General features: G+C 41.4%; 1 protein-coding gene across 7 annotated transcripts in view; it reads left to right on the forward strand.

Moving 5' to 3' along the window:
• The first annotated feature begins 2,690 nt into the window (after window positions 1–2,690).
• Window positions 2,691–13,463, forward strand: part of RPRD2 (regulation of nuclear pre-mRNA domain containing 2) — an 87,152-nt gene continuing 76,379 nt past the window's right edge. For all 7 annotated transcript variants that reach the window (XM_059930153.1, XM_059930163.1, XM_059930173.1 and 4 more), the window contains exon 1: window positions 2,691–3,915. In XM_059930153.1, the coding sequence (XP_059786136.1) occupies window positions 3,711–3,915 (205 nt within the window). In that variant the 5' untranslated portion in view covers window positions 2,691–3,710. The remainder of the gene's footprint in view (window positions 3,916–13,463) is intronic.

The following is a 13,463-nucleotide window of genomic DNA, read 5'->3' on the forward strand; positions in this document are numbered from 1 at the left end:
TTAAAAAACTGATTCCCGGGCTTCCCTGGTGGTGCAGTAGTTAAGAATCCGTCTGCCAATGTAGGGGACACGGGTTCGAGCCCTAGTCTGGGAAGATCCCACATGCCGCGGAGCAACTAAGCCCATGCACCACAACTACTGAGCCTGCAAGCCACAACTACTGAAGCCCGTGTGCCTAGAGCCCGTGCTCCGCAATGAGAAGCCACCGCGATGAGAAGCCCGCTCGCCGCAACTAGAGAAAGCCCGTGCACAGCAACGAAGACCAAACGCAGCCAAAAATAATTAAATAAATAAAATAAATTTAAAAAAAAAAAACTGATTCCCTGGTGGTCCAGTGGTTAGGACTCGGCGCTTTCACTGCCATGGCCCGGGTTTGATCCCTGGTCAAGGAACTAAGATCCCACAAGCCGCGCGGTGTGGCCAAAAAAAAAAAAAAATCAAAAACTGATTTCATTGCTATTATGTATTTATAAAAATTGTTAAGTTACATATGTAATGCAGTGAATTACAATTTATATACATAAATTACATTAAAGTTTACTCAGCAAATACAGTTATAAAGTTAAATATTATTAGCATTAAAATTTTTTAAGTTTTGGGACTTCCCTGGTGGCGCAGTGGATAAGACTCCGTGCTCCCAATGCAGGGGGCCCGGGTTCGATCCCTCGTCATGGAACTAGATCCCACATGCATGCCGCAACTAAGAGTTTGCATGTCACAACTAAGAAGTCCGCGAGCCGCAGCTGACCTGGCACAACCAAATAAATAAATAAATATCAAAAAAAAAAAAAGAATTCAATGGAAGAAAGACATCAAAAAAAAAATATTTTTTTTTTAGGGGCTTCCCTGGTGGCGCAGTGGTTGAGAATCTGCCTGCCAATGCAGGGGACACGGGTTCGAGCCCTGGTCTGGGAAGATCCCACATGCCGTGGAGCAGCTGGGCCCGTGAGCCACAACTACTGAGCCTGCGCCTCTGGAGCCTGTGCTCCGCAACAAGAGAGGCTGCGATAGTGAGAGGCCTGCGCACCGTGATGAAGAGTGGCCCCCGCTTGCCGCAACTAGAGAAAGCCCTTGCACAGAAACGAAGACTCAACACAGCCATAAATAAATAAAAATAAAATAAATTTAAAGCTGCAGTCTCTATAAAAAAATTTTTTTTTAAATTTTTAACAAAGATTTTAGTCACTCAACTCTGCATTGAATAAAAAGTAAACTTCATGCTTACTCTTGTATAAAGCACAAATATACAGACAGTACATAGACAGATATACAATATAACTGTGGCATTAACATTTCATGGGGGTTGAGGGAATAGGAAAAAATATCTAAGAAGAATCTTTAGGGTCAACAGCAATGGAAAAAAAGGCTGAGAAACACTGTTCTAGTTAATCAGGTCAGAAACCTTGGTGTCATATTTGACTCTTTTTTTTTTCTTCTTCTCATATTCCCCTCAAGTCCATAAGCAATCCTTTCGACTCTACCTTCAAACTATATCCAGGATCTGACGCCACTTCTCTTTTTTTTTTTTGCCATGCTAGTAGAAGCCACCATCATTTCCTTGTCTGGATTACTCCAATAGCCTCCTTAACTGGTGGCTCTGCAGTCAGTCTATTTTCAACATAGCAACCAACGTAATCTTTTAAAAAGAATGCTATGTAACTTTTCTGCTTAAAACTGCTCTGCCTAAGTGTTCCCCACCTCAAAGTTAAAAGCCAAAGTCTTTACAGTGGCCTTCCAGGCCCTACATGAACTCTCTCCCTTCACCTCTCAGATCTCATATTCTATCACTTGTCTTCTTCTCTAGCCACAATGGCCTCCTTATTCTTCCTCTAATATATCAAGACATTCCTGTTTTAGGTCCTTTACACTTGCTGTTCCACCTGTCAGCATGTTTTTCTCCCCCTCCCCCATATTTGCTTGGTTACCTTGTGCTCAACATTCAGATCAAGTATCACTTCCTTCCAGAAGCCTTCCTTGGTCACCAAACCACCATTCCCATTCCCTTAAGGACCACACACACAACCCCTCTCTCTTCCTTACCCTGCTTCATGCTACTTCATAGAACTTATTACTCCCTGATATATATTTTTTATGGTCTGCTGCCAATAAGCCCCAGCTGAAAGGGATTTTTGTCTATTTTGCTATGTTACTCCCCCACATCTAAAACTGTACTTGGCACAAGACGTTCAACAACTTTTTGTTGAATTAACAAATACTATATGTGAGCTTGACAAAACAGGTTCCCTGCCTCAAAAAACGTGAGTCTACTGGGAAGACGTGAAAGAATTAAAATACACTAACTGCATGTGTTCAGTGGAACAAAGAAGTCTCCAAATCTGCCCAGAGGATTTACATAGGCATATGCAATTGCACGGTTAATCTAGGTTGTGCTAATCAGTGTAACAATAAATATCTAAGGCTTTTGTAAACTATAATGTATTATGCAATTGTGAGACTGTATCATAACTGGCGAAGGTGAGATCACATCTTGCCATTTATTGTTTCCGCGTCTCGAAAATTCTACGGGGAAAATTTTCGTTTCACTTCATTTACTTCCTCTTCCTATAATCCAAAAAGTCAAGTGGCTGTGAGTGTTATCGTCCCAGGGGAGTGTAAAAAATTGTTTGGTCTGGGAGTCTGCGTAGTGAATGGCTCGCTTGAGCTGGCGCATGCGCATCCTCTGAGGCACTGCAAGATGGCTGCCAGCGACTTTGTGGCGCGTTGGTGCCCCGAGGAATTAGCAGCGGCGGCGGCGGCAGCTGCAGGTGCCAGAAAATAACAGTGGCCGCTGAGCGGTGGGAGTTTCTCGGCCTTGCTGTGTGAGCTGGACAGCCCCAAGAGAGACACCTCGCTAGGAAGCAAAACGCGGGGCGGAGCGGTGAAGCCCCTCCCCCAACCTCTCCTTAGTTTGACCAACTCCCTCTCCCACCCTTCTCTCCCCGTTTTTCCTCCCAACCCGCTACGCGCTGGCCTGCTGCGCAGGCGCACGAATAATCGAAGCGCCTCCTTAGCCCTTGGGGCTTGTGGGCTTCTGCGCGCGCTTCTCGTTCTTCTCCCTTGATTGGCCAGATTGCCCCGCCATCACACCTCCCTCTGCTTTTTCTAGGTTGAGAAGGAAGCAGGGGGGCGGGGCCAAGCAGCGCGTGCGCGATAGTGTTGCTGTCCCTTTGCTGCTATTGCGTTGCAAAAAAAATCCTGACTAGGTAGCCTTGGGCCTTTCTGTTCTAGAGGATCTAAAGGAGAGAGAAAGATTTCTGCATCTGAAGGGGCAGTCGGGTAGTATTAACTTTAAGATATTCATGCCCGCTCTTAGAGGAGTGTGGGGAAGGGCCTTAAGCGTTGAGAGCCGAAGAGTATAAAACCATTAATTTCCGGGCTAGGCGTTTAGAAAGGCTTTGCAGGACCTGTTTTCTGCTTAATTCTTCCGTGATTACTGACTGGTTTAAACACAATCCCTTGAACAATTCCGATAAACCTTCGAAACCCGCAGCCCCTCTTTGCAGCGTGTAGGAGCCGCCAGCGTGCCCAGCAACTGGTCCTCCCGTCCTACCTCCAGAAGAGCCTAGCGCGTGCACCATCCCCACCCCCTGGCCTCCCTCCCCACCTGCGGCTTTCACGCACTCGCAGTGATTGTTTTGCCCGCTCCCGCCGCCGTCGCCGCCGCCGCCGCGGCCGCCAGAGGAGCAGCAGCGCTTGTGCAAACCGGGAAGATGGCGGCCGGCGGCGGCGGAGGCGGCAGTAAGGCCTCCTCCTCGTCGGCCTCTTCGGCAGGGGCTCTGGAGTCCTCGTTGGATCGAAAATTCCAGTCGGTAACTAACACCATGGAATCTATTCAAGGCCTGTCGTCTTGGTGTATAGAGAACAAGAAACACCACACTACTATCGTCTACCATTGGATGAAGTGGCTCCGGAGATGTGAGTGTTGAGGGGTGACTAGGGAAGGGAAGACGGGGGATGGAAGGAAATACTACCCGAAACGCTTAGGGTTTTCCTGTGGAGCCGCTGCATTCGGTTGGGGTTGTTCATATTAAATCTTCGACCAGAGTGTACCCAAACTCAGACCCTATTCCTAGCCAGGACTGTCCTGAACTGCAGGAGGCTCATCATTTCTTGGATTTTATAGCGACTGACTTGGTGTGACCTTGGGCCGTTGGGCCCAAGTCTGTTGAGATTTACATGTTGTTTTAGAGCCTTGTAAGGTGATGTTGTTTTTACTGAACCTTCACAGAAATTGTCGCGTCCGTTTATTTCTTATAGGCCCTGACGTGTTAATGATTTCTTGTTTTCCTGATGATAGACACGCTATGGTTTAAGCAGTAGTAAATGCACCTATTTCGCTGGAATATGTGGGACCATTCTATTTTCCACTGACCTAAAACTTGTGATGTGTAATTAGAAGGGCCTTACCTAGATGAAGAGGTAACGTGAGCTCCACATAGAGCTGAGGCGACCACCTGAGAGGTTTTTGTAGCTATATTTGCTGCGGTAAAATACAGGCTTCTTGATACTGACCGGAAACAACCGTAGTCAGTATCGCCACTAACACCATAAAATGGAAAACATATCCGGCTACTTTTCAACCAGTTCAGATACCTTTTTAAAGAATAGGAATTGGTTTCATAGGTAATCAAAACAAAGAATCAGGAAGTGTGCTTTTGAATAGGTACTACTCTTTTACCCCAGTTAATTGTTTTTTTGTCTACATCGTGGAGTTTTTTTCACTTTGCTGCGTTACTGCAGAAAAGAGGTCTATTAGACTGTCAGGAAGCATGGCTTGTTTGCAGAAAATTTCAGATCTTTTAGGACAAAGTGTGGAGAAGTCATTTGTTGCTTCCTGCTGAGAAGAGAGGGTTGACCCTAAATCCATGTATATCTATTTGAATTTTAGGTCTGTTGTTGCTTCCTGTCTATGGCATGTCACCAGTGAGACCCATCGTCCACTTATTCTTCTTATTCCACTTTTGCTATTGACCCTATAGTGTTTTAATTTGTGTTTACTTTTAGGGAACAGATGGATAAAACTTACAAAATCATAGACCCCAAACTTCAAATCATTTGTGTATAAAGTTATTGTTGGGAGAGATATTTTGTGGCTCTTTGAATAATATATGCAGAAAGGGTTGTATAACCAAGGCAGGATTACCTATATTTACCAATAGCAGATCAAAGTTACTTCTTTCCAAGAGGTAAAATTAGAACATACAATATCAAGTACCAGTCATTATCAAAGACTCACATAGTATCTACTATGTGCCCAGCCCTTTGTCATTTACAATATATCTAGTATCTCATTATACCTTAAACTAACGCTAAGAAGTAGATTTTTTAATAATTGATTTACAGATGTGGAAACTAAGCCTCAGAAATGTTAAGTAAGCTGCTTAAATTTATACAGTAAAATGGTGGAGTTGGGATTTGACTCCACCATATCAGATGACAGTGGCCACATTTAACTTTGTAAAGTAATGTTTTCATGATTATTCTTCAATGTTTTTGGTACACCAGTGGTAGCAAGCAGTGCTCAAGCCTGAGGACGTATTCTCCTTAAACATATTTTTCTTCCTGTTTTAAAACATTTTTACTTTTCCTCCCTTTGGGCTCTGGTGCTTTAACTGTATGGTTACATCATTTGCAAGGATAAGTTGGTCGCCATCCCTGCCTGTGGGATTACAAATGCAATTACAATATTTTTTCCAGTCAGCGATAACGAGATACACTGGAGCCAGAATTTTTCTGCCTCTACTTTTGATATTGTGCCTGAGCTTATTTCCCTTGTTGATATTTTAAGAGTGAAAAAAATGATTGCTCTAGGAAGACAGTACTTCATTTGAAGTGCATTATATATAGTTTGTATAGTTAAATGCTTTTGGCTTTCTATAAACCTGATTTTTTTTTTTTGTCTGGTGGAATGCAACTTAACTTTCTAAAATGGTTAAGGGTAATTTGTAGTTGTTTTATATTTACATTGAGTGAACATCGTTTATCTTATTGTAAGTAAAGCCTTTTGAGAGAAATATTCAGGAGATTGGTGTTAGAATTATTTTAGTTCGAGTTTGGTTTTTAAGTCAGCTTTAGGCAAATTTGTGAAATAGGTGTCTTTGGCATTCCCAGCCTTTCTGTCCATCTTCCTGATGCCCCTTTTGCTTGTCCTTTTTTTCTTTTGACATCCATTATTTAGTAATTTATATTTAGACCTCAGTGTGAGTTTAAGTAACTGTTAACTCTTTCTGAGATATTTTCATTTTTATCCTTTATTTCATAATGTGTAATAAGAGACTTTTGTTCACTTTAAAGGAAATAATTGAGGGAGTTCTCTGGTGGCCTAGTGGTTAGGATTCCGGGCTTTCACTGCTGTGGCCCAGGTTCAATCCCTGGTCGGGGAACTGAGAGCCCGCAAGCTGTGCAGTATGGCCAAAAAATAAATAAATAAAAATTTAAAAAACAATAAAGGAAATAACTTAGAGAAGGCAAGTAGTCTTCCTGAAGACACACTCCATGGTGGGTTCTACTGATTTTTTTCAGACTTGTTTTAATTTGTTTGATTGAAGCTTCCATTGCTATCATTTTTCAAAAGTGATCTTTCTGTAGCCTAAACCGATGTCATTTCTGTGCTTTAAAATCCTTCAGTGATATCCCATTGCAACAGGCTTTAAGGGTTAAACTTCTTTTTACTACAAGTAAAAGGTCTACAAGTTCCTACACCACCTGCCCTGCATACTACCTCTCAGGCTTCTTCCAATCCTATCTTCCCATCATTTAGATCCAAGCTCAAATATTACCTCCTCAGAAAGGCCTTCCCTAATGATCTTATTTAACATGGTTCCTTCAGTTGCATTCTAACACATCACTTTATTTTCAGTATATGAAATTACCTTATTTATTTGTTTATATGCTTACTATTTATTTTCTTCCACCGGATGACAGGGCTATGTCTTCTTTGCTGCTACATCCCCAAGCAACTAGAACAGTGTTTGGCATACAATAAGTAATCAATAAATATTTGCCAATATAATTTTGTGGAATAGTTAATCAAGAACTTGAATTGTTTTAATTTCTGTTTATCAGAAGGCAGCGTTTATAATTTAGTAAAAGAAATGATAGGTATGGTTGTTGGCAGTTTCAAAATATGGCTCTTATATGAGCTTGATGTGCAATTTGACTAGACTGTCATTTCTGTATTTTGTTCATCCGTCCCATTTTTAATGTAACATGGAAATCAGTATGGAAAAGTAGAAAAACACAGACTTTAGAATTAGACCTAGGTTCAAATCTTAATTCCATCAGTTAATACCTGGGCACAGTACTTAAATTGTGAGTCTCAATTTCTGATCTGTGAGTAGAGATAATTATCTCTCATAGGCTTGTTGTCTAGACTTAAGAAGATAATGCAGGTATTTTAGTATAGGTCCTAGCATATATGTATATGTTCAGATTATTATGATGACAGTGATGATGTAGATAGTCTTAAGGTCCTGACTATTCGAAATAATTACTTTGTTTTGGGAACAGTGCTGGAAATTACATTCCCAGTCAGGGGGAGATGATTTGGATCAGCCTTTCTGTAGTGAATTAGCAAGTTCTCTGAAGAACTAGTAGGACAAAATGGAAAATACTGTGTTCATGATATCTCCAAGTTGTTTTGCTTCTAACCATTGAATGGGCTGGTCTGTTTTAGAAGGTGTATGAGAATTGAAATGAGTTTTTGAAGAAAAGGGGGTTATAGGAAAGTAGAATCATTTGTAGAGCAGAAAAGCTGTTAAGATTTCCCTTCAGCTGTTTTTGGTACGAACTTTAAGTATGTACAAGATTAGAAAAGTAATAACATTCCCGCCACCACTGATCACCCCACTTCAGTAGTTATCTTTTTTCTTTTAATTAATCAATTAATTTATTTTTGGCTGCGTTGGGTCTTAATTGCTGTGCGCGGGCTTTGTCTAGTTGTGGCGAGCGGGGGCTACTCTTCGTTGCGGTGCGCCGGCTTCTCATTGCGGTGGCTTCTCTTGTTGCGGAGCACGGGCTTCAGGAGTTGTGGCTCGTGGGCTGTAGAGCGCAGGCTCAGTAGTTGTGGCCCATGGGCTTAGTTGCTCCACAGCATGTGGGACCTTCCCAGAACAGGGCTCGAACCCGTGTCCCCTGCATTGGCAGGTGGATTCTTAACCACTGCGCCACCAGGGAAGTCCCAGTAGTTATTTTAATGGCCGATCTTTTTTCTTCTGTCCCCTTTACTTTCCCTTCTCCTCCTCCTCATTTGAAGAAAATCTCAGTACAATCTGGTATTTTCTCCACAAGAGAAACTGTTACATAAACATGGACTGACCAAAAAAAAAAAAAAAAAAAATCTCTTAATACAGGATTAATTTGTTGCAGAGAATTCGAAAAGTGCAATTTACTATTTTTGATGTACGGCAGTGGTTTCTCAGATCCTTGAATGGACCGTGAAGATGGTAATAATTTTCTAGCTAACTTTTATCCAGTGCTTATTATGTGCCAGGCACTGTTCCAAGCATTTTGCATGTATTAATTCATTCAATCTTCATACTTCTTTGAAGTAGGTATTGTTATGATCCCCACTTTACAGATGGGAAAACAGAGGCACTGAGAGGTTGAGTAACTTGCCCATGGTTAGAGAGCTAATAAGTGGTGGATCCGGGATTCAACCCAGGCATTCTTGATTTAGAGCATACGCTCTTAGCCACTGTACTACACAGCCTTTCCTATTCATAAAATATTTTCTACAATATTAGGCCATGCAGATTAACTATAATGTCTAGATTTTGAAGCTTTGTGGATATTTTTGTTTTTATTTTTGCTTTCTGTGGGAAAACTGATTATCTTGTATAGATTTGAAGTTCTGATAGTCATTTATAATTAAAAAGGAGAACAAATTGAACATGTTAGTTACTAAAGTTGTCTACTTGATAAAAATTTCTAAATGTTAGGTGTTTTAGATTAAATAATAGAAGGATTTTTATGGTGGCAAAAAGTTTGGGGTACCACACTGGTACCTCCATTGGTCAGTGGAGAGTGAAATCTATAATCTTGTATTTGATATTGCACAAATCTGAGGGTCTGGAACTATTTTCTGCAGCTCTGGTATCTGAAATGTAGCTATTCCTTTAACTGTTTACTTTCCTTGTAATTCATCCTTTGTAGCAGATATGTTGGCTACACATACAGAGTATAACAGTACTGCCATAGCTTTTTTTTTTTTTTAATTATTTTATTTTATTTACTTATTTTTTTGGCTGTGTTGTGTCTTCGTTGCTGCGTGCAGGCTTTCTCTAGTTGCGGCGAGCAGGGGCTATTCTTCGTTGCGATGCGCGGGCTTCTCATTGCCCTGGCTTCTCTTGTTGTGGAGCACGGGCTCTAGGTGCACGGGCTTCAGTAGTTGTAGCACACGGGCTCAGTAGTTGTGGCTCGTGGACTCTAGAGCGCAGGCTCGGTAGTTGTGGCTCATGGGCCAAGCTGCTCCGCGGCATGTGGGATCTTCCCAGACCAGGGATCGAACCCCTGTCCCCTGCATTGGCAGGCGGATTCATAACCACTGCGCCACTGGGGAAGTCCCTGCCATAGCTTTTTTTTTTTTTTTTTTTAATTATTTATTTATTTATTTATTTATTTATTTATGGCTGTGTTGGGTCTTCGTTTCTGTGCGAGGGCTTTCTCCAGTTGTGGCAAGTGGGGGCCACTCTTCATCGCGGTGCGCAGGCCTCTCACTATCACGGCCTCTCTTGTCGCGGAGCACAGGCTCCAGACGCGCAGGCTCAGCAATTGTGGCTCACGGGCTTAGTCGCTCTGCGGCATGTGGGATCTTCCCAGACCAGGGCTCGAACCCGTGTCCCCTGCATTGGCAGGCAGATTCTCAACCACTGCGCCACCAGGGAAGCCCCCTGCCATAGCTTTTTAATCACATGTCACATGTATACAAATGTAGGTGGACTAGGTACAAATTCTTACTTTAAGTTTCTAGGTGAATTTTGCTTATAAATCCCTAGTTTACATTCAGTTCTTTTAACAAATATTTATTGAATACCTACTGTGCCAGGCACTGGGGACACAAGCAGGTGAATAAAATAGAGAAAAATTTTTGTCCTCTCAGAGCCTATACTGTCAGAAGAGGAGACAAGCACCAAACAAACAAAATATTAAATATATTAGAAGGTAAAAAATATTAGGAGTGCTAAAAAGAAATATAAAGCAGGGAAGGGGAATACAGAGTATTACAAGAGTTTGTACTTTTGTTTTTTTTTTTTAATTTATTTATTTATGGCTGTGTTGGGTCTTCGTTTCTGTGCGAGGGCTTTCTCTAGTTGCGGCAAGTGGGGGCCACTCTTCATCGCTGTGCGTGGGCCTCTCACTATCGCGGCCTCTCTTGTTGCGGAGCACAGGCTCCAGACACGCAGGCTCAGTAGTTGTGGCTCACGGGCCTAGTTGCTCCGCGGCATGTGGGATCTTCCCAGACCAGGGCTCGAACCCGTGTCCCCTGCATTGGCAGGCAGATTCTCAACCACTGCGCCACCAGGGAAGCCCAAGAGTTTGTAGTTTTAAATTAGGTGCTAAGGGAAGGCCTCACTGAGAATGTTGACATTTGAGCAGGAAAGTGAGGTATAGGCAATATAGATAGGAGAGTGTGACAGGAGAATGTTCCAAGACAAAGAACAGAAAAATACAAAGATCTTGAGGTTAGAGTGTGCCTGGTGAGTTGAAGGAACAACAAGAAAGCTTTTGTGGCTGGAAAGGAGTAGTGAAAGTAAGGATTAGCAGATGAACTCGGAGATTATGGTGGGTGATACGGCAGAAGGGGCAGATCACAAAGAATTTTATAGGCATTCTTGGGCTTTTATTTTGAATGAGATGGGGCAGAGAAGTGATGTGAACAGATTTCTGTTTTTAAAAGATCATTCTAGTTGCTGCAGAAACAGGGATGCCAGTAGGTGGCTATTGAAGTAATCCTGGGATAAAATATTGGTGGTTTGGACAAGCTTGTGAAAGTTATAAGAAGTAATTTAATTCTAGATCTGTTTTGAAGGTAGATCCAAACGGCTTTCTAGATGAATTAAATGTGGGGTAAGAGAGGAGAGTTATCAAGAATGACTCTGGGGTTTTTTTGGCTGAGTGACTAGAAAGAGTTGACATTTATTGACAGACTTCACTCATTTAAAGTGTACAGTTCATTTGTTTTAGTATATTCACAAAGTTGTGCGACAGTCACCACAGGGTATCTGCTTAGTATGTAAATTGACCTTGGAGCCATCAGCCTGGAAGAGATGTACTAGGAAGTAAGTGTAGATAGAGAAGTAAGTGTAGTAAGACAGAGTAATAAGTATAGATAGAGAAGAGGTCCAGAGAGAAGGCTCTGGGGCATTCTGGTATTTCAGATACCTCTTTCTATTTACTTGGTCTAATGTGTTATTGTGTTTGGTTCTTTCTGAGGTTCAAGGTAAACTTTCAGCTCCCCAAAGAAGTAATAAATCTATTTTGATCTCTTGCATATTTCTACTCTTGGTTTAGGTTTAATGTCACTTCTGGATTAGTTAGGCATTAGGTCTGTTATAATTCCCAGTTGTAAAATTATTGCATAATCAATATTCTCTCTGCCCTTTGGATGCCTAGGTCACCTTTTCTTCCATCCATTGCCCTAGGTTCATAGAGATGTAGGTAATTTCCATGTTTTCTGACAGTGTTTCAAAACATGAGCTACCGTAATTATTACATGTAATTATTGTGATGGTGTATACTAAATGAGCCTTTTAATGTGTATTATGAGACTTCACAAGCAGTTGTTATATTCTTCATTTAGCTGCTTTGTCTCTCAAATGCAGAAGGGTTGTATTATATACATGGCCTTAGGTGGATTTAAAGCAATATGTAAAACATTCTTTTGCTGTACATCCCATAGTAAGCTAAATGTTAAATTATATAGCAAATAAACATTCCCATAAATCAAAGTGTGAAACAGTATTGACAAACTTCAAGTGATTTTGTGGTGTGGAAATATCTTGAAAATTCCATTGGAAATTTCCATTTCCAATGGAAAATTACTAATATTAACATTTCCTTAAACAGGCCACCCCAAAATTTCAGTTCTGTTGGTAGAGAAGGGGTGAGTGTATGTATGTGTGTAATTTCTTCGAGAGTGGAGACTTATGATTTTATTCTTAGTGATTTGGCTTCCTGCCTTTCATAAACTAATAAATAATAGATGCATCCAAACTCCCTTTTCTCCTAAGCTTTTGTCATTCAGTTATGATCTTTTTTTAAATTTTTATTTTTAAATTAATTAATTAATTTTTTTAACCCCCCTGGCATCAGTCATGGACAGAGAAAGCTACAATTCCAAGATTCCTAACACCCTGGTCTCCGGATTCAAGGTACAGCTGGCAATAGCCTCTGTCTACCAGGCAGGTGATGGAAACCAATTTGCAAGTGTGAAGCCAGCTGGTGGGAAGATAAAGAGGGGGCTGAAGGGGCTGTGAGGCTCTTTTTTTAAAAATTAATTAATTAATTTTTGGGCTGCGTTGGGTCTCTGTTGCTGCACGTGGGCCCCCTTCATTTGCGACGAGCTGGGGCTGCTCCTTGCTGTGCGCCCGCTTCTCATTGCGGTGGCTTCTCTTGTTGCGGAGCACAGGCTCCAGGCACATGGGCCTCAGCAGTTGTGGCTCGCGAGCTCCAGAGCAGGCTCAGTAGTTGTGGTGCACGGACCCAGTTGCTCCGCAGAATGTGGGATCCTTCCGGACCAGGGCTTGAACCCGTGTCCCCTGCATTGGCAGTGGATTCTCAACCACTGCGCCACCAGGGAAGCCCAAGTTATGATCTTTTTTTTTAATCTTTTTTTTTTCTCACTTTTCCCAAGTGTTTAGTGTTCTACAGCAGTACTTTAAAAAGTCCGAAGGGGATATTTTGGGTTAGTTGTTTTAAAATTTCGTCTGAGAACTAAGACTACATGAGGTTTTTTAATGTGTAGAAGGAGCTCAGAGACCCTAGTAAAAAAAAAATTACTCAAAAACTTAACACCGTTGCACAAACCACCTTGACTGAGTTTCTCATCTGTTTGTCAAGGAAACAAAAAGGAGTTGGTGCTTTGTAGTGCTTTTGATTCCACTGCATGCACAGATTTTAGTTATAGAACACTGGAGAGATGCACATCTTGTGGAGAAGTAGTAGAACCTAGTTACTCCTTTTGGAAAAAGGCAACAATTCCATTTGTGCTTTAGAACATTAAAGTCTTTCTGGCTAAGATAAAGATAGTCTAAAAAAAAAACTCATTGTTTTTCTTGTTCTCTTAGAAACATTGAAATAGAGGCTGTTTGATGAAAGAAATAAAATGTTTAATATGCTGGGTTTAAATTTTTTTTTTTTTTTTTAAAACCTTCAGTGGATTCCTGCTTCCCAAACTATAGTATTTTTTTTTTTTTTAAAGAAATTCACGTTCTTTTATTTATTTATTTATGACTGTGTTGAGT

The sequence above is a fragment of the Balaenoptera ricei genome, chromosome 1, assembly GCF_028023285.1.
Source record: "Balaenoptera ricei isolate mBalRic1 chromosome 1, mBalRic1.hap2, whole genome shotgun sequence".
Lineage (NCBI taxonomy): Eukaryota > Metazoa > Chordata > Mammalia > Artiodactyla > Balaenopteridae > Balaenoptera > Balaenoptera ricei.